Below are 21,165 nucleotides of genomic sequence, written 5' to 3'. Positions count from 1 at the left end.
AGGGATCCAGTAGATTAGGAGATGATGTTCTTTACTGCTTTCTAGCTTAGAGTAGATTTCGATGTAATAAAGCTAAATGTCATTAGTAACTTTATTATATTGTTATCTATTTAGTCAAAGTTTGTTTTGGCTATTTTTCGCATTAATGAAATAAAGCAAATGTCGGCACAAATTTTCTCCAAGTCTATGTCTCTTAGGCCTACCTCAGGCACAATGAGATCCCCAAGTTAGGACGTGAATTATTGCATGACTTTGTGAAACATGTTTAAATATTGCGAACACTCTTTTATTTCACCTTACTGACTTGGTTTATCTTTTGCTTTTTCTTTCTTTTTGATTACTCCCGTTCCCAAAGGTTGGTTCGTGCATACTGGCATCATCAGCATACCACACTAGATCCAGAGGTCCTCCACCTCCTCCTCCACCTAGCGACCCGAAAAGAAAAAGCAAGGGCAAAGGAAAAATGGATGATCTAAGCGGTATCAGGAAAGACAATGATGCTGTGGCGGAAAACGTTGAAACTTCTGATGGCAGAAGTACTCCGATGCAGAATGAGTTGCTCTTATGTTTGGAGCATAAAATTATGGAATTTAGGGCGAGCTTGAGCAGGTCTAAAATCTGGCAAACCTCTCCCTTACTCTCAATGTTCCCGACATCAATAAGCAAAACCCGACTACCCAGAACCAAACACCACCACAAAACGCACAAAATCAGAATCCACCACCCATAGTTCTGAATCCTCCCGCACGATACCGGTATCATAATCCTGCACCTCCCCAGAACTTTAACCCACCACCAGTGCAAATCCCTCAACAACATCACCATCATCCAACTCAATACCCGCAAACCACCACTTATCACACTCCCAAAAATGCACCACAACCTACTCCTGATCCCCAAAACTCGACCAACGACCATCCGTATACCCAAGTTCCAGGAACTCATCAAAGCAATCTGATATATGTGGAAACCTTACCCCATACCCCGCAGAAAACCCTATATATACCCAAACCAACTGAGAAGGACCTGCTCATTAGAAATATGGCGGAGGAACTCAAAACGCTCATAGGGAGGCATTGAAGGTCTAAACTATTAAGACCTGTGTATTCAGCCGGATGTGGAAATGCCGGAGGGTTACAAACCTCCCAAGTTCGAAATGTTCAATGGTACTGGTGATCCGAAGGTGCATCTGAGAACATACAGCGACAAGCTTGTAAGAGTGGGTAAGAATGAACGAATCCTCATAAAACTATTCATGCGAAGCCTTATAGGAGACGCTTTGTCTTGGTATATCAGTCAAACCCCAAAGAAGTGGGTTAATTGGGTGAATATGGCATCAGATTTCATGGATAGATGCAGGTTCATCACGAAAAATGCGCCAGACATTTTCTACATTCAGAACCTCAAGAAGAAGCTGACAGAAACCTTTCGCGAGTATGCTACGCGTTGGAGATCAGAGGCCGCAAAGGTAAGAAGAACAAATGAACAAGTTCTTTGTTAGGGCTCAAGATCTGCAGCATTACGAAAGGTTAATGGTCATCGAAAATGACAAGTTTTTCGACATCATCAAATTAGGGGAAAGAATAGAAGAAGGATTCAAGAGTGTGATGGTAACTAATTTCGAGGCGCTGCAAGCCACGAATAAAGCCTTGCAATCCGGAGGTGTCTCAAATAAGAAAGAAGTGGGTGCCGTGATGATAGCCCAGGGCCCTCAGTCTCCCCTCACATACCAAACACCTCCACCCACATATCAAACCTCACCACAAAAATACCAATACCCCGCCACCACCTACCATACCTACAACACTCAACCTGCATATTACTATTCACCTCCACCCGCCCGCCAAAACTACCCAAAGCCACATCCAAATTTTGACCGCAGACCACCTAGAAAATACACCCTAATTGCTGAACCCATAGCCCAACTGTATGAGAGACTGAAGGCCGCCAGCTATGTCACCCCCATTCCTGCTGTTGTTGTGGAAAATCCCTCCCAATGGATCAACCCCAACAAAACATATGCTTATCATTCATGCATGAAGGGTCATACCATTGAGGAGTGCCGCACGTTGAAAGACAAGATTCAGACACTGATCGACACTAAGGTTATACAAGCAAGGAAGTTGCACCAAATAATCGCAACAACCCTCTCTCGGATAACAGAGGTGAGGGAGTGAACATGATAGAAACTGATGAGGAGTGGGATCAAGAAGGGTCCATTAGACTCATTCAAAAGGGAGACGCTCCTAAAACATCTTCGGTCACCCTCACACCAGTTATGGTACAAACCCAGGCGCCATTTGAAGTTGAGGTAGCTATACCCTTCACTGTAATGGTAGCTCCTACACCATCTTACAAGTCTGATGTCATCCCATGGGATTATGTTGCGGAAGAAAGGAGAAAGGGAAAAGCCAAAATAGAAAAAACAGGTGCAACGCAAGGTATGACTAGGACTGGCAGAGTTTATACACCTGAGAATCTGGGAGAAACGAGCAAGGAAGTTGCACCTAAGCCGCATGTTGTTGAGACTGGCATTGACGATCTTTGGAGGAAGATACAAGCAAGGGAGTACTCTGTTGTTGACCACCTAAACAAGACTCCTGCAAAGATATCCATCTTATCACTGTTACAAAACTCGGACGCGCACAAGAATGCTTTGATGAAGGTGTTAAGTGAAGCTTATGTACCTGCCGGCATCACTAGTGGAGAGATGGCTAACATGGTCGGACAGGTACTAGAGAGCCACAAAATCACTTTCCACGAAGATGAGTTACCACTAGAAGGACTGAGTCACAACAAGGCATTGCACATCACAGTGCAATTTGAGGATAAGTTCATCTCCAGGGTCTTGATAGATGGAGGTTCGAGTCTGAACATATGCCCACTGACCACTCTATAGAGATTGGGTAAAGGCCTGCACGAGATACGAATGGGAAGCATGAATGTGAAGGCGTTCGATGGATCTCAGAGAGCCACTATCGGAGAAATCAACCTCGATCTACAAATGGGTCCAACTTGGTTTGATGTTGAGTTCCAAGTGCTAGATATATCTGCTACTTACAATCTATTGTTGGTACGGCCATATATATATGCAGTCGGGGCAGTGGCTTCAACTCTGCACCAGGCTGTAAAGTTCGAGAGGAATCATCAGGAGGTGATCATTCATAGAGATGGAAGCAACCCCATCTACACTAATTAGACCGTTCTAGTCATCGAGAATAGGAGGAAGTTGGGCAGAGAAACATATCACCGCATTGAACGGGTGAACACAATTGAAAAGGATCGATGGTAGAGCAAGAAGATAGAAAGTATATTGTTGTGGACGGGATATGAACCAGGCAAGGATCTTGGCAAAAGCTTCAGGAGATCACCAAACCCGTACAACCATAGTATCATGGAACGACCTTTGGACTTGGATATGAATATACATGGAAAGAATATCAGGATTGGACACCACCATGTTGTGCCCCTTATTATCCACTGGAACAACCCGTACCACTGCTGCACCAGACATTCCATCAAGCCAACATGATGTGGGAAACCGAAGAAGATGAGGTTTTGGCCGGTATGAGGAAGCTGCTTCTATATGAAGAAGACATGGACTGCAGTGCAATTATTGGGGAGGAGGAGGAGGAGAAAGACCATACTATTCAGACAATGGAAGAGGGAGTTGTTCTCAAAAACTGGACCGTTGCACCGTCCCGGGCTCGCCGAGTTCCTGGGTAGCCTGGCAAATTAGCATGAATTATTTTCAAATAGTTTTGAGCATTTAAGACATTTTCAGTATTTTGTTATGAAATAATTACTCGAGCCATCGAGTCGTACTTGTTGACATTTTAAAACTTTAATGCATTACTGTTTTTCATATTTATTATTATCTTTCGACATTCTTTTCAACATAATTATTACATATCCCGATGAACCTACGACTATGACATGTAATGAGATAATGCAACATAAGGACAGTGATTCAGAAGATATGGAGGATGATATAATACCTGAGGAAATCGTCAAAGAAGTAGAGAATTTTGAAAACAAACCGAAGTCTAATTTGGAAGAAACTGAGGCCGTTAACTTAGGGGATTCTGAAACAGTCAAGGAAACTCGTATAAGCATTCATCTATCACCGTTAAAGAAAGAAGAGCATATCAGGTTTCTAAAGGAGTATGAGTACATCTTTGCATGGTCCTACGATGATATGACTGGCTTGAGGATATCCATAGTAGCTCACAAGCTCCCATCAATCCCATGTGTCCACCGGTAAAGTAGAAGCTTAGAAAGTTCAACCCAGATATGAGTTTGAAGATAAAAGAAGAGTTCACCAAGCAGATCAAAGCCAAGGTTCTTTGAGTGGTCGAATACCCGACCTGGTTATCCAACATTGTTCCAGTTCCAAAGAAAGATGGAAAAGTTAGAGTATGTGTCGACTACCGAGATCTGAACAGAGCAAGTCCTAAGTATGATTTTCCGCTGCCCAACATACACATATTGATTGACAACTGCGCTAAGCATGAACTCCAATCCTTTGTGGATTGCTTCGCACTATACCACCAGATTTGGATGGATGAAGAGGATGCCGAAAAAACCGCCTTTATCACACCATAGTGAATATATTGTTACAAAATGATGTCATTTGGTTTGAAGAATGTTGGGACCACCTACATGAGGTCCATGATGACTATATTCCACGAGATGATACACAAGGAAATAGTGTACGTGGATGATGTTACAATCAAATCTAAAAGGAGTCCAGATCATATAGCAGACCTGAAGAAACTTTTTGATCAGCTTCGAAAATACAACTTGAAGTTGAACCCTACAAAATGTGCCCTCGGAGTCCCTGCTGGAAAGTTGTTAGGTTTCATCGTCAATTGCCGAGGTATCGAGATAGACCCGTCAAAAATCAAAGCTATCCAGGACTTGCCACCACCAAAGAATAAGAAAGATGTTATGAGTTTTCTAGGGTGCTTCAATTATATCAGCCATTTTATAGCATAATCAATGGTAATATGTGAGCTAATCTTCAGAATACTGAGGAAAGATGTTGCAACAAGCTGGACTAAAGAATTCCATAAAGCCTTCGATAAAATAAGGGAGTATTTATCTAAACCGTTTGTGTTGGTCCCACCAGAACCAGGAAGACCTCTGTTGTTTTATCTGTTTGTGTTGGAAGGAGCCTTTGGTTGTGTTCTAGGACAACATGATGAAACTGGAAGGAAGGAGCAGGCGATATATTATCTGAGCAAGAAGTTCACGCCTTACGAAGCTCGGTACTCTTTATTGGAATGCACCTGCTGTGCTTTGACATGGATAGCCCAGAAATTAAGACATTATTTCTGTGCGTACACTACATATCTCATATCAAGGATGGATCCGCTAAAATACATCTTTCAGAAACACATGCCTACGGGTAAGTTAACAAAGTGGCAGATATTACTGAGTGACTTTGACATCGTTTATGTAACTCAGAAGGCAGTCAAAGGGCAAGCATTGCAGATCACTTGGCAGAAAATCCCGTAGATGGAGAATATGAACCATTGAAAACGTATTTTCCCGATGAGGAGGTATCGTTTGTAGGAGAAGATATTACCGAGGCATACGATGGTTGGAGGATGTTCTTCGACGGAGCATCAATATTCAAAGGAGTGGGTATCAGAGCTGTCTTAGAATCAAAAATCAGTCAACAATATTCGGTATCCGCAAAACTCAGGTTTCCGTGCACCAATAATATGGCAGAATATGAGGCCTGCATTCTGGGACTCAGGTTGGCCATTGATATGGATGTTCAGGAGTTACTGGTAATTAGAGATTCAGATCTATTGGTGCACTAGGTACTAGGAGAATGGGCTACGAAGAACACCAAAATATTTCCATACTTGCACTGTGTACAAGAGCTGATCAAGAGATTCACAAAGATAGAGTTCAAGCATGTTTCGAGGATTCAGAATGAGTTTGCAGATGCATTAGCCACTTTATCTTCCATGATTCAACACCCAGACAAGAATTTCATTGATCTTATCCCAATAGGAATTCATAAGCAGCCAGCTTATTGTGCTCATGTTGAAAAAGAAATTGACGAAAATCCATGGTTCCATGACATCATGGAATACTTAGAAAAGGGAGAATATCCAGAGCACGCTACACACACTCAGAAGCGCACGCTTCGAAGATTGTCCAACCATTTCTTTCGAAGCGGAGGAATTCTATATAGAAGGACTCCTGATTTGGGATTGTTGCAATGTGTCGATGTCAAGGAGGCATCTAGATTACTCGAGGAAATACATGACGGAACTTGTGGACCCCACATGAATGGTTTCGTTCTGGCCAAGAAGATATTAAGATCAGGACATTTCTGGATGACTATGGAAATAGACTGCATCAAATATGTTCAAAAGTGTCACCAATGCCAGATACATGCTGATATGATACGAGTGCCGCCTAATGAACTTAAAGCAACGGGTTCGCCATGGCCTTTCTCCGCTTGGGGTATGGATGTCATCGGACCAATTGAAATCGCTGCTTCAAATGGACATAGGTTCATTCTGGAGGATATAGACTACTTCACGAAATAGGTTGAGGTCGCATCCTATAAGGTTGTAACTGAGAAGATCATAGCAGATTTTGTGCGGGACCGCATCGTTTGCCGATTTGGAGTACCTGAGTCAATCATTACTGACAATGCCACCAATCTCAACAGTGACTTGATTAAAGCCATGTGTGAAACATTCAATATCAAGCATCGGAACTCTACAGCATACAGCCCGCAAATGAATGGAGCCGTAAAAGCCGCCAACAAGAACATCAAGAAGATATTGAGGAAAATAGTAGACAATTACAAACAATGGCACGAGAAGTTACCATTTGCTTTGCTCGGGTATCTCACCATGGTTCGTACATCCACTGGGGAAACTCCCTATCTACTTGTTTACGGTACTGAAGCCATTATTCCCATAGAAGTAGAAATCCCTTCCTTAAGAGTCATACAGGAAGCCGAGATCAGTGACGTAGAATGGGTACAAAGATGGTATGAACAACTAGCTCTTTGACAGAAAAGAATGAATGCAGTCTGTTATGGCTAACTCTACCAGAATAGAATGAATCTACCAGAATAGAATGGCAAGAGCTTTCAACAAGAAGGTTAGTCAAGGCAATTCACACCGAGGCAATTGGTTCTAAAACGGATCTTCCCACATCAGGATGAAGCAAAGGGGAAATTCTCGCCCAACTGGCAAGGCCCTTACATGGTTCACCGAGTATTAACAGGAGGATCACTTATACTTGCAGAAATGGATGGAGAGATTTGGGCAAAACCCATCAATTCGGATGCAGTCAAGAGATACTACGTTTAAGATTATGTTCACACTTTCTATTTGATGTAACTGAACTACGCTTGACCTGATTCCCATTTAAGAGAGGATACGTAGGCAGCCCTGAGGATTCTGTCACATCATAATAAAATCTTTATTTCCCTTATGGTCATAAACAGGGGCAAGAACTCGAGTTTGCCCAATCTCATCATGTTTGGAACCGCCAAGGAATGTATCGCCAGAAGTACGCATTTAAACTGGGGTAGAATTTTGAGGTTGAGGAGGTTGCGATGTCTCAAAAGCGTGTCACAGTCATCAATTCAACAAAATTATTTGCTCTCGTGTATTATCACATATTTCAAACAACTACATTTTTATAAATAATTTATCAAATGCATGTTTTTCGAAAATTATGTTTCTATAGCAGCCAGACGTTACTCGGGGTGACTCAAGCAGGGCCTCCAAACAAAAGCAAAGGCGAAGTAAGGAATCGAGAGCACGAACCAACCTTTCCCCCACAAAACTCACGACTTTTCTTTGAATGCAAGCACAATGAACATAACAAGAACGTCCGCAAATACATACACACAGTAAGACCATTATCTTCACATCGACAAAGGGCACCAAACGCAAACACATCAAGCTAAGAAATTATTTATTCTCTCGTATTTAGCCATTTGCTTTTCTTGCATAGGTCTAAGCATTGGCCTTATCATCACATAAGGCTAAGCACTGCCTTTCCTTGCATGAGACTAAGCACCGTCTCCACTCCTTGCATAGAGCTAAACACTGCCCTCACATTGCATAAGGCTAGGCACTGCCTTTCTTTGCATGAGACTAAGCACTATCTCCATTCTTTGCATGAGACTAAGCACTGTCTCCGCTATTGCATAAGATTAAGCACTTCCTTTCTTTGTATGAGACTAAATACTATCTCAATTCCTTTTATGAGGCTAAGCATTGCCTCCGTTATTGCATAAGGCTAAGCATTGCCTCCGTTATTGCATAAGGCTAAGCATTGCCTATCCTTGCCAGAGACTAAACATTGTCTCTATTCTTTGCATGAGGCTAAGCATTGCCTCCATTATTGCATGAGGCTAAGCACTGCCTTTCTTGCATGAGACTAAACACTTTCTCCATTCCTTGCATGAGTCCAAGCATTGCCTCCATTATTGCATAAGGCTAAGCATTGCCTTTCCTTGCATGAGACTAAGCGATGTCTCCATTCTTTAAGCATTGTATCCACTATTGCATAAGGCTAAGCATTGCCTTTCTTTGAATGAGACTAAACACTGTCTCCATTCCTTGCATGAGGCTAAGCATTGCCTCAATTATTGCAGAAGGCTAGGAATTGCCTTTCTTTGCATGAGACTAAACATTGTCTCTGCTCTTCGCATCGGGCTAAGCAATACCCTCATCTCACACAAGAATAAACCTTGTCTCATCTCGTTCTTGCATATGACTAAACATTATCTGTTTCCTCTCTCAAACGATCAATATCGCCGCATCTTTGCATCGCATGGGCTGAAACATTGCCATATTTTCCGAAAGCATCATAGTCTGAGGGCATCATCCTCATAGCCCAAAGACATCGTACCATTGGCGGAGGATCTCTCGAAATCGCATATCATTATTCAAAGGTGTCATGATCCAGAGGCACCATCTTCATGGCCCGAGGATGCCATTCCATGGCCGGCGAATCCCTTGTTATACACTTCATGGCCCAGGACGTCATGGTCTAAGGACATCATCATCATCGTCCGAAGGAGACCTTCATGGTCCAAAGGGATTTGCATCATGTTTAAATTGTCGCAATAACCCATAAATATTCACATGCACCATGTTTTAAGTTTTGCGGGTAACGCGGGAGGTAACCGTTCTACAAACAGGAGCAATTCTCGCTCCGATTTCCGTTCACAACGTTCACATCCTTCGATCACCTCAAATGTAACCGATGATCAACAATTGATTATCCATTGTTCTATAACATTCCAATTCGCATTCATAGCTCATATCCATTACTTACGACACTATCTTACCCAAAGGATCCTTTTCGGAGCATATGACCACTCGTATAACAACTCTATCGGTTTTGTTCGTCGTTGGATCCAAAACTACACACGGCCTGATTCCCGTAACATCAGGGATATGTAGGTAACTCAAGAACCAGGGTTCGACCCCTTGATTTTCAAAAAACATCATTCCTCACTCAATCCGTACAAAATTGTTCATCATTTTCTTTACCCGATAACTCTTTCATCATTCCCGGGTAAAGAGGGGGGCAGCTGTTGATACCCAATTTTGCCCTCATATTTTTCAAATAGTATATATACTTTCAGAATATCATTTTTGCATCATTACTTAATTTACAAGAGTTATACAAGTATTTTTATAAATGTTTAGGTCTTTAAAATTGATTTTTCTTACATTTAAATTACTTGAATATGCATTAATTTCCCTTAATTTATTTTGTGATGACTTAATCATCAAAAGTTTTAATTTGCATCCACAAATATGTCTCATAAAATTTTACTTTGTTTTTATATAATTATAGTTGTATTTTAAAGCTATTTTATACAATTTTGCAATAATAACCTATACTTTACAATTAATTGCATTCACCATATTGTTCAGGGTCAAAAATAATTTTTTATATTTTTGTAATCTTCAACTATTATTTTAAAATATCAAGTCTCATAAATAGTACTTTTTATATTTATTTAGTAATTTTATTAAATTGTTTTCCCCTAATTTCTTTTATTTAAAATCTAGCCCAAAACTAGGCAAATTTTCGAACCAAAAGCTGGCCCAATACTCCCACAACCCAAACAAAGCGTCCCTTTAAGCCAACCAGGTCGGACCCCTTCAAATAACCCGCCCCGATTCCCCTTTGATCCTGGTCGTTGATCTCAAATGATCAACGACCCATAATAAACCAAACCCTTTCCTTATATCCCCTCGCCCAAACCCTAATCCCATTATTTCCTCAGCAACCGCCTCTATACTCTCTCAAAACCTCCCCTCACTTCACAAACCCTAGCCGTCTCACTCAAATCACAGCCCCAATCCGATATCACATGGAAATCTTCCATGTTTCCTTTCCTTTCTTGCATACACGAAGATTCTTACCATCTCTTAAGAATTACAATGTGTTTGGTACTGATTTATTTATGGAAGTCATCAACAGGCGTTCATTCGACTCTGATTCTGTATTATTGCCATATTCTTGACTTGATACATTTACCACCAGTTATATGAGTCTGATTCGGGGAGATTTTTTTAACTATCCGGTTCTCCATCTTGAACTAGGGTTCACCTAATTTTTCTCCTAATCTGATTCTAAATCAATTCTGCATGTTATTATTTTCTTTATTATGTTTGATCGACCGTGTTTCCTTATTTGTTCATTCAATTTTACTACTATATAAACCCCTCCCCTAATCTCATTTTCAATCACTATTGTTCTCTCATACTCTCACTCACTTGATACTATTCTGAATCTACTGCTCTTGGTCGGTTGATAGCCAAGGCCGTCGGAATCCTCTCTAACGACCTCCCTAGTGCGAGCACTGCTCAGAGCTCATTTGAGGCTTCTATGAACTCTGACGCACTAGGATTTGGGTCTTCTGGCTGTTTTCTTTGCTGGTGATATTCGAGTTATTTCTGACACTTAGCCTTCTCTTATATTTGTTTGTTAAATCTGCAAACTGGTGAGTGTCTTGACTTTTGCAATTCTATCCTCTTTTTCTTATTTCCGGTGCTTCGCATATCCATGTTGTTTGAACCAATATGACTCCAATATTGTATTGTAATCATTGGCAGTTTTACCTGTATTATAGCTATTTTGCAGTTCTGAATTTTCTAGTATCACAATCTGCCTAATTCTTTAAATTCCTATGTGTTCAGCTAGAATGACTTTGTATCTTTAAGTTTGCTTTGTTGTTTGCTTTGAGATTCCTAGGGAATCATCTCTTACCCAGAATTTGCCTTAATGAACTCCTATTGATAACTCCTTTATGTGAACTCTGTTTTTATATTTGCTTACATGAACCATAATTGTTGTCACAAAGTTTAACCAAACATGTGGCTTTAAGAATTGTAATATGGTGTTTAGCAAACTCTGTGCTCTTTAGTACTGCCTAGGTTCCCTGTTGAATCCTAATACACTTGTCTTTCTGTATTGTGCCTGATTAACTCGTTTAAGTTCTGAAATCTATCTATTCTGCTTAACCTTAATTTGGCAATACCTTCTACCACGATATGTTTTGAACTTGGGAACCTCTGTGTTACACTCATCACAATTAAGATTCTTATTAGCTACTATAGATCATGCCTACTTGCTTGTTTACTTGCCATTCTTTGACTATGATTGTGTTAGACCTTCATGCCTTATATTCCTAGTTTTGAGTCTCTTTTAGGCGAATTCATGATTTACTATAATCTTGTTGTTCTGAAAACTAAGCATGTGTGCTTACTATGTTGACCTAAGTGATATGCCTCCCCAACTCTGCTAATGTTGTACATGCTATACCTTTCGCTTGTTATGAACCTATATTGTCAGTCTTTATGCTAAAACGACTCTACTAAGGTTGTTCTTTGTTGATCCTTCAGCTTTCATAATTAGATCCACTGCTTGAAATTTCCTTGAGTTATTTTTGACCATATTAATGTTTGAAACTTCTTTAGAAGTAATATGTTATCCTATGATTATCAATCATGTCCCCTAAACTTGGAAAATGCAAGCATGAACTCATCTTGTGTGTGTCTTGCCAACATGTCATATGAATTTGTCTATACGTCTTGGTGATAATTAGCTTTACAGTCCTAAGAAATAGGTGTGCGGACTTCCTTCTTTGTTTAGTTAGTTCAACATATAGTCTATCGCTTGTAGTCATGTGAGAATCCTTTGTTTGGGCTTGGTGTCTGTTCTATGTTATGTTGGGCTTGGGTGTTGGATTCAGACTTATTGTTGGTCTTATGAGTTGGGTTTTGAGTCTACTGGAGCTGTCAAAGTCCTAGGAAAAGCACTGGGTTATCTGTACTAGGCCTATTATTGGGCCTATAGTTGTCTTCTTATGCAATTATTCATCTTTAATTTGTATTATTTCATTCGGGCTGTAATCTTGTAATAACGAATGATGGGGAAGTTAGTGAAAGGGGCTGAGGTATTCTAATGCTTGCATAAATGGGTAGAAAACATGTCTATAGGGTCTATGTGTTCTATTTGCTATTTCGTTCAGCATGCCTTATATATTATTTAGTTTAGTGTGTTGTGTACTAATAGAAAGCATGCCTATAGGAAATCACACACTTCATTTAACTTGTCTAATACTTGTACACCACTCAAAGCATGTTAGTTTAAGCATTTGTTGTACTTGTTTCTCATTGTGCACGTTTAGACAGCATGCCTATGGGATGCAACAGAATGTGCTTGGATAGTCTATATACCATGTCTAAAAGGATCCAACTAATCAATCAATCAGTCGCCTCTATTGCTTTTAGTATACTACCCTTTTAGATATCATGACTATAGGACCTTAATCAATTAATCGACTACTTCCATTACTTTCACCACACTGCCCCGCCTTAGATGACATGCCTCTAGGGATAAAGCATTATAAAATCAATTTCAATTGTTAGAAATTCTGCCTATAGGATATTGCCACTTGCCTAAGAAACATATTTATAAAATTAATGTCGTAAACCCTAAGTATAAAAACAGCCTTACTGCCTCATCGCATGAATAATGTAGATGTCATGCCTATAGGTTTGTAATACCTTTAATCTGTAAGTTCGTTAGTTTAAAGCTGCAACGCTGCCTGTACAATATTGGAAATCAGAATCACATAGAAACTATGCCTATTAATGACTCTAATGCGTCTGAAATTGTCTATTGCCTAACTACCCGCGTGCATTTGTTGTTTATGTGTGGAGGTTAACTTGAGCCTTTAATTGTACTTATGTGTAGTCCTACATATTTTTGAATGTGCGTTAGTTTTATCATTTTGAGCATCCTAAGTGAAGTCTAGAATTACCCAAGCAGAGGTCCAAAGCCTCCTGGACCATAGGTATGGGACGGGTAGTGCACGCATAGGGTACGATCTAGAATTGAATTAGAGCACCTTTAGGTAAATAACTTTAAAATAGTAATCCGGTAGCAGGAGATGATAGTCTGTGCCCGCTGAATAATATGAGCAACACCCTACCTCATAGGAGTTGCGAAGTATTATTTATATTGCACAGGGTTATCCTTTAGGCTAAAAAAACTTAGGAACCCCCCTCCCCCCCTTTCTTTATGTATTTGTTATTTACACTTAGCCATTTAACATAGATCAATGTAGTTGTATATCTGTAGTCATTAAGATTTGTGCCGATTCTCACGTGCTCTAATAAGACTCTTCGATTTCTAAATTTTCCTTTATTTATTTGGTCACCTAGTCTAATTACATAATCTACATAGTTTAAAGTTCGGTCGGGACCCACAGTTGTGGACTTCGAAGAGTACCTAACACCTTCTATTTGAGGTAATTTGAGCCCTTACCCGTTCTTTGGTGATGCGGATTAGTCAAACAGAGTTATTTATAAATAGGTGCCCTAACGCACCTCAAAAACGTTAGGTGGCGACTCTTCTCTTTTAATACCCATTTAAATGAGTTGTCACACGTCGAAACTCACTTTTGCGAGAAAACAGGGCGCGACTGGTATTCATGCGGATCGTTAGATTTGATTGACTTCTTGATAAAGTCTTGTTTCCTTTCTTTCAAAAGATGATTTTGTTGATTGACTGTAGATTAAAGATCTTCTTATCCCATAAAACTCTGCACTAATTTGATCTCCTTTCACTTAATTGATACTTTCCTTTTGCTACTTCCCTTGATTGATGCTTTCCGTTTCCTTCTTCCTACCTTGCTCTCTTGTATTGAATATTCTTTTTATTTTTGATGCCTATAATAAAGATAATATTATTTTTCATTATTGAAACAAAGATCTAATACACTAATCCATCTTAACTTCATTGGATCAAAAAAAGTGGGTAAGACAAGGGAATAAAGGAAAGATAAGAGGGAGGAATGAGAGAAGGAGCTTCTGGAAGGTCAGGAGTGAGCTGGAATAAGATAACTAAGAGGAAAGTGCTGGAAAAGAGGGTAAAAGGAATGTGATTGGCTGAAGAGCATAGGATGCTTTTAAGGGGGAGTTGGTTAAGGGGTAAATCGAAAAAAAGAGGGGTAGAAAAATCCTAAAACAACTCTATATAAACTCATTCCTCTCCACTTGGAGAGGCAGACTTACAACACTATTTTTCTGGAATTTGAGAGTGGTCTCATGAGCAAAATTCCGAGAGAAAGAAGAGTAAAATAGAGTAGAATTTAGAGTGAGTGCAAAATTCTGCAAATAAAAAAAACTAGAAGATTTGAAAGAGATAGATTTTTTTGTTGGTTAAGGCTAGTGTTTCCTTCTGAAGTTTTGAGGTTTAAAACTTTTTCTGATTTTCTGCTGGATTTTTAAAGTTTAAAATTGGTTTGTATTGCTGTTTGTTGTTGATTACTCCAATTGTAGCTGAGCTCCATTGCCTTCTCTTTCTTCTTTGTTACTTGTACACTTTCTGCACCTCAAGCAGGGACAGACCCACCTTGTATGAAGGGGGTTCAGTTGAATCCGCTTCATCGGATAAATTAATTATTTTTACTTGCGAATTTTATCAAAGAAATATGAAAGGGATAAATATTAATGTACTTGAACCCACTTGACACAAACAGAAGTTGCTGAGCAACGGTTAAGTGGGTTCAAAATAAGTCCATGGTAGGGCATTGAATTGAAGCATATTTTCTTTTAGCTTTGCCTCTTTTGTTAAATGTGTATTTTGAACACACATTTGAATTCATTTTCCACTTATCACTTTTGTTATAGTAGTAGGAGTATGTTATTTTGTTTATTGTTGGCTTGTTGCCTTGCTATTCCTTTTCTTGTCTTTCTTTTTCTTCTTCTTTTTATGATTCCTTGCTATTCATATTAAACTTTATTTTAGTTCAAAAAATTTTAAAGCTTTCTACAAAGTGAATTTTGGTTCTCTTTTTCATAAGTTTTACTAAAAGAATGAGAGTGATTTATTGAAATTACTTGTAATCTTTTAATTTAATTTAGTTTAGTTTATATTAAAATTGTTAATTTGTGCTATACTCAAAGTTTTAGCTTGGCGTATAATATTTTTTTCTTTAATCATATTGGATTAATTAGTTTAGTTTAAAACTCTTTTTTGTCGTGTCTTTTGTTTGTAACTTTGTACGTTATATTTCTTAGAGTTATAATACGATTTTTAAGTTAGTTAAATACTTTTTTGGTTAAAATTGCTAAATTTTCTGACATAATTTTTTTAAATTTATATAGATAAATTTTAAATATTTAAAAAACATATTTCCCCAACCTCTAAAAAAAATGACTTCATTTTGAAGTCGTGATAGAAACAAAAAAAAAAAGAGCATTGCGCAAATGGTATTTATTGATGCACTTATATAATTGACTATCACGATCTCTGACTGAACCCGCTTGTACAAAATTATGGATCTGCCACTGACTTCAAAGTACGATTTTGCTCTCAAATGATGTAACCTTTAACTTGATCAAATAAAATCATGTGATGTTGTAATGATTTGTTGCTTTAAACTTGGGAGATGTTTTCTTGTTTGGTTACTGTGTTATAAATGATCAGATGGTGTTGCTACTGGTGATTGAACATGATATGTGAGTTGGAAAACATGCTCCTTTACAGAATATGCTTTCGTACCTGTCTGCTATGCTCAAAATGTTGGATAGAGTAGGAAACTTTGATTAAACCACAATCAATAGATTACTGGTTTTCATTAATAGTTTCTGGTTGTCACGACCCAGAATTCTCATCTTCGGGATTGTGATGATACCTAACATTTTACTCGATAGGCAAGCCAACGTTAGAGAAATTCTTAAACCAATTTCTTAAAACAGTTCAAATAAATAAACCAATTAAACTGAGATGAAACTAAAATAAAGTACGAAGTAGCATAATAACCAGCATATCTAAATACAACCCGGATCTGGAGTCACAAGTACACGAGCTTCTAGAGGTTCAACAAATAAAATCTGAAATAAATACAAATGTTTCGAATGAAATGAACAGTAAATAAGGAAAGAGGAAGGGACTTCAAGGTCTGCGGACGCCAGCAGATCTACCTCGAGTCTCTAAATATGCCAATCCAAGCTAATGTGCCTCACGTACAACTGGGACCAGTACCAAAGTCTGCACAAGAAGTACAGAGTGTAGTATGAGTACAGCCGACCTAATATAATCTGTAAGTGTCGAGCCTAACCTCGACGAGGTAGTGACGAGGTTATGACAGGACACCCACGTAATTAAACATGTACAAACGAAGATATACGTGCAGCATAACAACAAATAGAGATTAAACACGTACGATTGGGAGGGGACATGCAAAAGGGGGTACAAGATACGGTAACTACAATAGGAAATGACAACATGAAACAGTCAAATAAACCATCAACCAATGAAAACGGATAAACATAATGAATAAAGATGGCACGGCATCACCCATCGTGCTTTTACTCTCAACCTCACCATGAAATAATATTAATGGTACGGCATTACCCTTCGTGCTTTTACTTTCAACCTCACCATGAAATAATAATAATGGCACGGCATCACCCTTCGTTGTTTTAGTTTTAACCTCTCCGAGAAACGATAAATACGGCACGGCATCACCCTTCATGTTTTAATTCTCTTTCTCACCATGTATTAATCAGTAAATGAAGCAATAAATGGCACGGTATCACCCCTCATCCTTTAACACTCTCCCTTACCATGTAGCAATGAATATAAACATTTGGGAGATAGAATAAGCAAGAATAAACTTTACGTCAACAACGGTTCCAAAATACCGAACCTCAACTTCCAAAAATACTGAATCATCACAAATAGTTCATAAATGCGGAAAAAACGATCAACTAAGTAATAAACTAGTCTAAGCGTGGATATCATAATCAAAGACGACAATAAATCATAAGGATACAAGTCCCATCCGCATGCTTTAGCCCAACAACAGCGTATAGGTACTCGTCACCTCACATATACGTTGTACCCACACATTTAATTACATAGCAAATAGGCAATAAGAGTCCTAATCCCTCAAGGCAAGGTTAACCACAACACTTACCTCGCTCCGCAATCGACTCAAAAGCCAACCAAGGCCTTGTCTTTCGAACAAGTCTCTGAACCAACCAAATCTAGCAAATTATTAACCAAATGATTCAAAATAAGCCTTAGGAACTACCCACAAATGAAAGAGGTTCAATTTAGGTCATTATTGAAAAATTTAACAAAAGTCAACCCTGGGCTCGCTTGGTCAAAACCCCAAAATTCGGACCAAAACCCGATTATTCATTCACCCCCGAGCCCGGTTATATAATTTATATCAAAATCCGACCTCAATTAGAGGTCTAAATTCTAATTTTAATAAAATCTCTAATTCTCCCCAAATCCCCAATTTCTACTATGAAAATCCTAGATTTAAGGTTGAAATCTTATGAAATGTAGTGGGTAATTGAAAGAAAGTAGGTTAGAGTCACTTACCAATAAATTGAGGAAGGAAACGCACTTGGAAAAATCACCTCTAAGGTTTTTAGGGTTAAAAATTTGAAAGAATGAACCAAAATCCCGTCCAACTCAGATTTTGATCCGGCACAGATGTCGCAATTGCGAACCCCGCAAATGCGAAACAACCCACACCTTTGCTATCATCACATTTGCGATGATTTGTTCGAAATTATGAACCGGGCCTTACCGCAAATGCGACCAAATTGATCGCAAATGCGAACTAGCTTCCCCTAGTCCTCATCGCAAATGCAAACTACTTGTTCGCAAATGGGAACCTGCCTCTATCACAAATGGGGCAGCGTACTCGCAAATGTGAGAAACCAGCCCCCCAGCCCATGCTCACAAATGCGAAGTCTTCTTCGCAAATGCGAGGCTCGCAAACGCGAGATCTGTAACAGAAACCATAAGTAAAAAGGCATCAACTACGATTCTAAGTCCAAATTCACCTCGTAGCCTATCCGAAACTCACCCGAGTCCTTGGGGATCCAAACCAAACATGCACATAAGTCCAAATACATCATACGAACTCACTCGCATGATTAAAACACCATAATAACACCTAGAATTATGAATCGGACACCAAAATGAATGAAATTTTCATTGAAACTTAAGAATTCTTATTTTAACAACCGAACGTCCGAATCACGTCAAATCAACTCCGTTTTGCACCAAATTTTGCAGACAAGTTATAAATATAGTAATTAACCTATACCAAGCTCTGAAACCAAAATCCGCAACTGGTAGCAACAAAGTTACACTTCGGTCAAATTCATAAATTCTCTAATCCTTTAAACTTCAATTTTTTAGTGAATTGCGATAACTCAAGCTAGGGACCTCCAAATTCAATTTTGGGCATACGCCTAAATTTCAAATCACGATATGGACCCACCGGAACCATCAAAATATAGATTTGGGTCCGTTTACTCAAAACGTTGACCGAAGTCAAGTCAAATAAATTTTGGAGGCACGAATTCATATTTTAATCAGTTTTTCACATAAAAGCCTTCCGGAAAAAAAAAAAAAGACGAACTGTGCGTGCGAATCGAGGAAGGCTAAAAGGAGCTATTTGAAGTTTTGAAACACAGAATTTAGGGGTTAAAGCTCTAGATAACCTATCGGGTCATCACATTCTCCACCTCTAAAATAAACGTTTGTCCTCGAACGGACATAGAAAAGTACCTGGACTGGTGAAAAGGTGTGGATAAATACTCTGCATGTCCAACTCGGACTCCCAAGTGGCTCCCTCGACCAGCTGACCCCTCCACTGCACTCGAACTGAAGAGTAACTCTTTGACCTTAATTGTCGGTCCTGTCGAGCTAGAATAGCCACCGGCTCCTCCTCATAAGTCAAATCCTTGTCCAACTGGACTGAGCTAAAATCTAACACATAGGACGGATCACCGTGATACTTCCAGAGCATGGACACATGGAACACCGGATGGACTGTTGATAAACTAGGTGGCAATGCGAGCTTGTAGGCCACCTCACCCACTCTCTTAGGAATCTCAAAGGGTCTGATATACCTAGGGCTCAACTTGCCCTTCTTTCCTAACCTCATCACACCCTTCATGGGTGAAACCCGGAGAAAAGCTCTCTCTCCGACCATGAATGCAACATCACGAACTCGATGGCCGGCATAACTCTTTTACCTAGACTGAGTTGTGCGAAGTCGATCCTGAATAATCTTGACCTTATCCAAGGTATCTTGTACCAAATCTATACCTTACAACCGAGCCTCCACCGACTCGAACTATCCAACTGGCGATCGACACCACCTCTCGTATAATGCCTCATAGGGAGTCATCTGAATGCTCGACTGGTATCTGATGTTGTAGGAAAACTTTGTAAGTGGCAAGAATTGATCTCAAGAACCCCTTAAATCTATAACACAAGCGCGAAGCATATCCTCCAATATCTGAATAGTGAGCTCGGACTGTCCGTACGTCTAGGGATGAAATGTTGTGCTCAACTCAATCTGCATGCCCAAATCACGTTGTACTGCCCTCCAAAAGTGTGAGGTAAATTGCGTACCTCGATCAGAAATGATAGACACGGGAACACTGTGAAGACGGACGATCTCGCGGATGTAGATCTCAGCCAACCGCTCTGAAGAATATGTAATTGCCACAGGAATGAAATGCGCTGACTTGGTCAGCCTGACACAATGACCCATACCGCATCGAACTTCCTCTGAGTTTGTGGGAGTCCAATAAAAAAATCCATAGTGATACGCTCCCACTTCTACTCAGGAATCTCTAACTTCTGAAGCAAACTACCAGGTCTCTAATGTTCGTACTTTACTTGCTGACAATTTAGACACCGAACTACATATGCAACTATATCTTTCTTCATCCCCCTCCACCAATAATGTTGCCGCAAGTCCTGATACATCTTGGCGGCGCCCGGATGAATAGAATACCTGGAACTGTGGGCCTCCTTAAGAATCAAAACACGAAACTCATCAACAATAGGCACACAAATGCGACCCTACATCCTCAAAACTCCATCATCTCCAACGGTAACCTTCTTGGCACTACCGTGCCGCATTGTGTCCCTAATGACAAGCAAATGAGGGTCATCATACTGCCGCTCACTGATGCGCTCATACAAGGAAGACCGAGCGACTGTACAAGCTAGAACACGACTGGGCTCTGAAATATCTAACCTCACGAACTGATTGGCCAAAGTCTAAACATCTGATGCAAGCGGTCTCTCACCCACTAGAATGTATGCAAGACTGCCCATATTTACTTTCTTTCCACTCAAGGCATCGGGCACCACATTGGCCTTCCCGGGGTGATAAAAATGGTAATATCATAGTCTTTCAACAGCTTCAACCACCTCCTATGCCTCAAGTTGTGATCCTTTTTCTTGAACAAATATTGTAGACTCCGATGATCCGTGAATACCTCGCACGACACACCGTAAAGATAGTGCCTCCAAATCTTCAGCGCATGAACAATGGCTGCCAACTCTAAGTCATGAACAGGGTAATTCTTCTCATGAACCTTCAACTGTTGCGACACATATGCGATCACCCTGCCATTCTGCATCAATACTCCATCGATACCAATATGAGATGCATCACAATACACCGTGTAAGATCCTAAACCTGTGGACAACACCAACAACAGCGTCGTAGTCAAATTAGTTTTGAGCTTCTGAAAGCTAAACTCACACTCGTCTGAACATCTTAACGGGGCATCCTTCTGGGTC

General features: G+C 39.8%; 2 protein-coding genes across 2 annotated transcripts; both read left to right on the top strand.

The window, feature by feature from the left end:
- Positions 1 to 463: 463 nt before the first annotated feature.
- Positions 464 to 2,177, top strand: LOC138904271 (uncharacterized). The gene is made up of 3 exons (XM_070192774.1): positions 464 to 595; positions 1,112 to 1,468; positions 2,043 to 2,177. The coding sequence occupies exons 1-3, from the start codon at positions 464 to 466 to the stop codon at positions 2,175 to 2,177; spliced, it is 624 nt and encodes a 207-aa protein (XP_070048875.1).
- A 4,536-nt stretch (positions 2,178 to 6,713) lies between these two features.
- On the top strand, positions 6,714 to 7,046 carry LOC138904269 (uncharacterized). Its single transcript, XM_070192773.1, has one exon. It carries the CDS (start codon positions 6,714 to 6,716, stop codon positions 7,044 to 7,046), a length of 333 nt encoding a protein of 110 aa, XP_070048874.1.
- The last annotated feature ends 14,119 nt before the right edge of the window (positions 7,047 to 21,165 follow it).

The sequence above is a fragment of the Nicotiana tomentosiformis genome, chromosome 2 (genome assembly GCF_000390325.3).
Source record: "Nicotiana tomentosiformis chromosome 2, ASM39032v3, whole genome shotgun sequence".
Classification (NCBI taxonomy): domain Eukaryota; kingdom Viridiplantae; phylum Streptophyta; class Magnoliopsida; order Solanales; family Solanaceae; genus Nicotiana; species Nicotiana tomentosiformis.
Note: the sequence above shows the minus strand (reverse complement) of the source record. Positions and strands in the feature narration are given on the sequence as shown.

Excerpts from the sequence above, each read along its gene's own strand:
- LOC138904269 (XM_070192773.1), top strand. The coding sequence starts at position 6,714 with ATGTGTGAAACATTCAATATCAAGCATCGGAACTCTACAGCATACAGC.
- LOC138904271 (XM_070192774.1), top strand. The coding sequence starts at position 464 with ATGGATGATCTAAGCGGTATCAGGAAAGACAATGATGCTGTGGCGGAA. Across the intron at positions 596-1,111 it reads ATAAAATTATGGAATTTAGG|CCGGATGTGGAAATGCCGGA; the intron begins GCGAGCTTGAGC and ends CTGTGTATTCAG. Across the intron at positions 1,469-2,042 it reads GGAGATCAGAGGCCGCAAAG|GGTCATACCATTGAGGAGTG; the intron begins GTAAGAAGAACA and ends TCATGCATGAAG.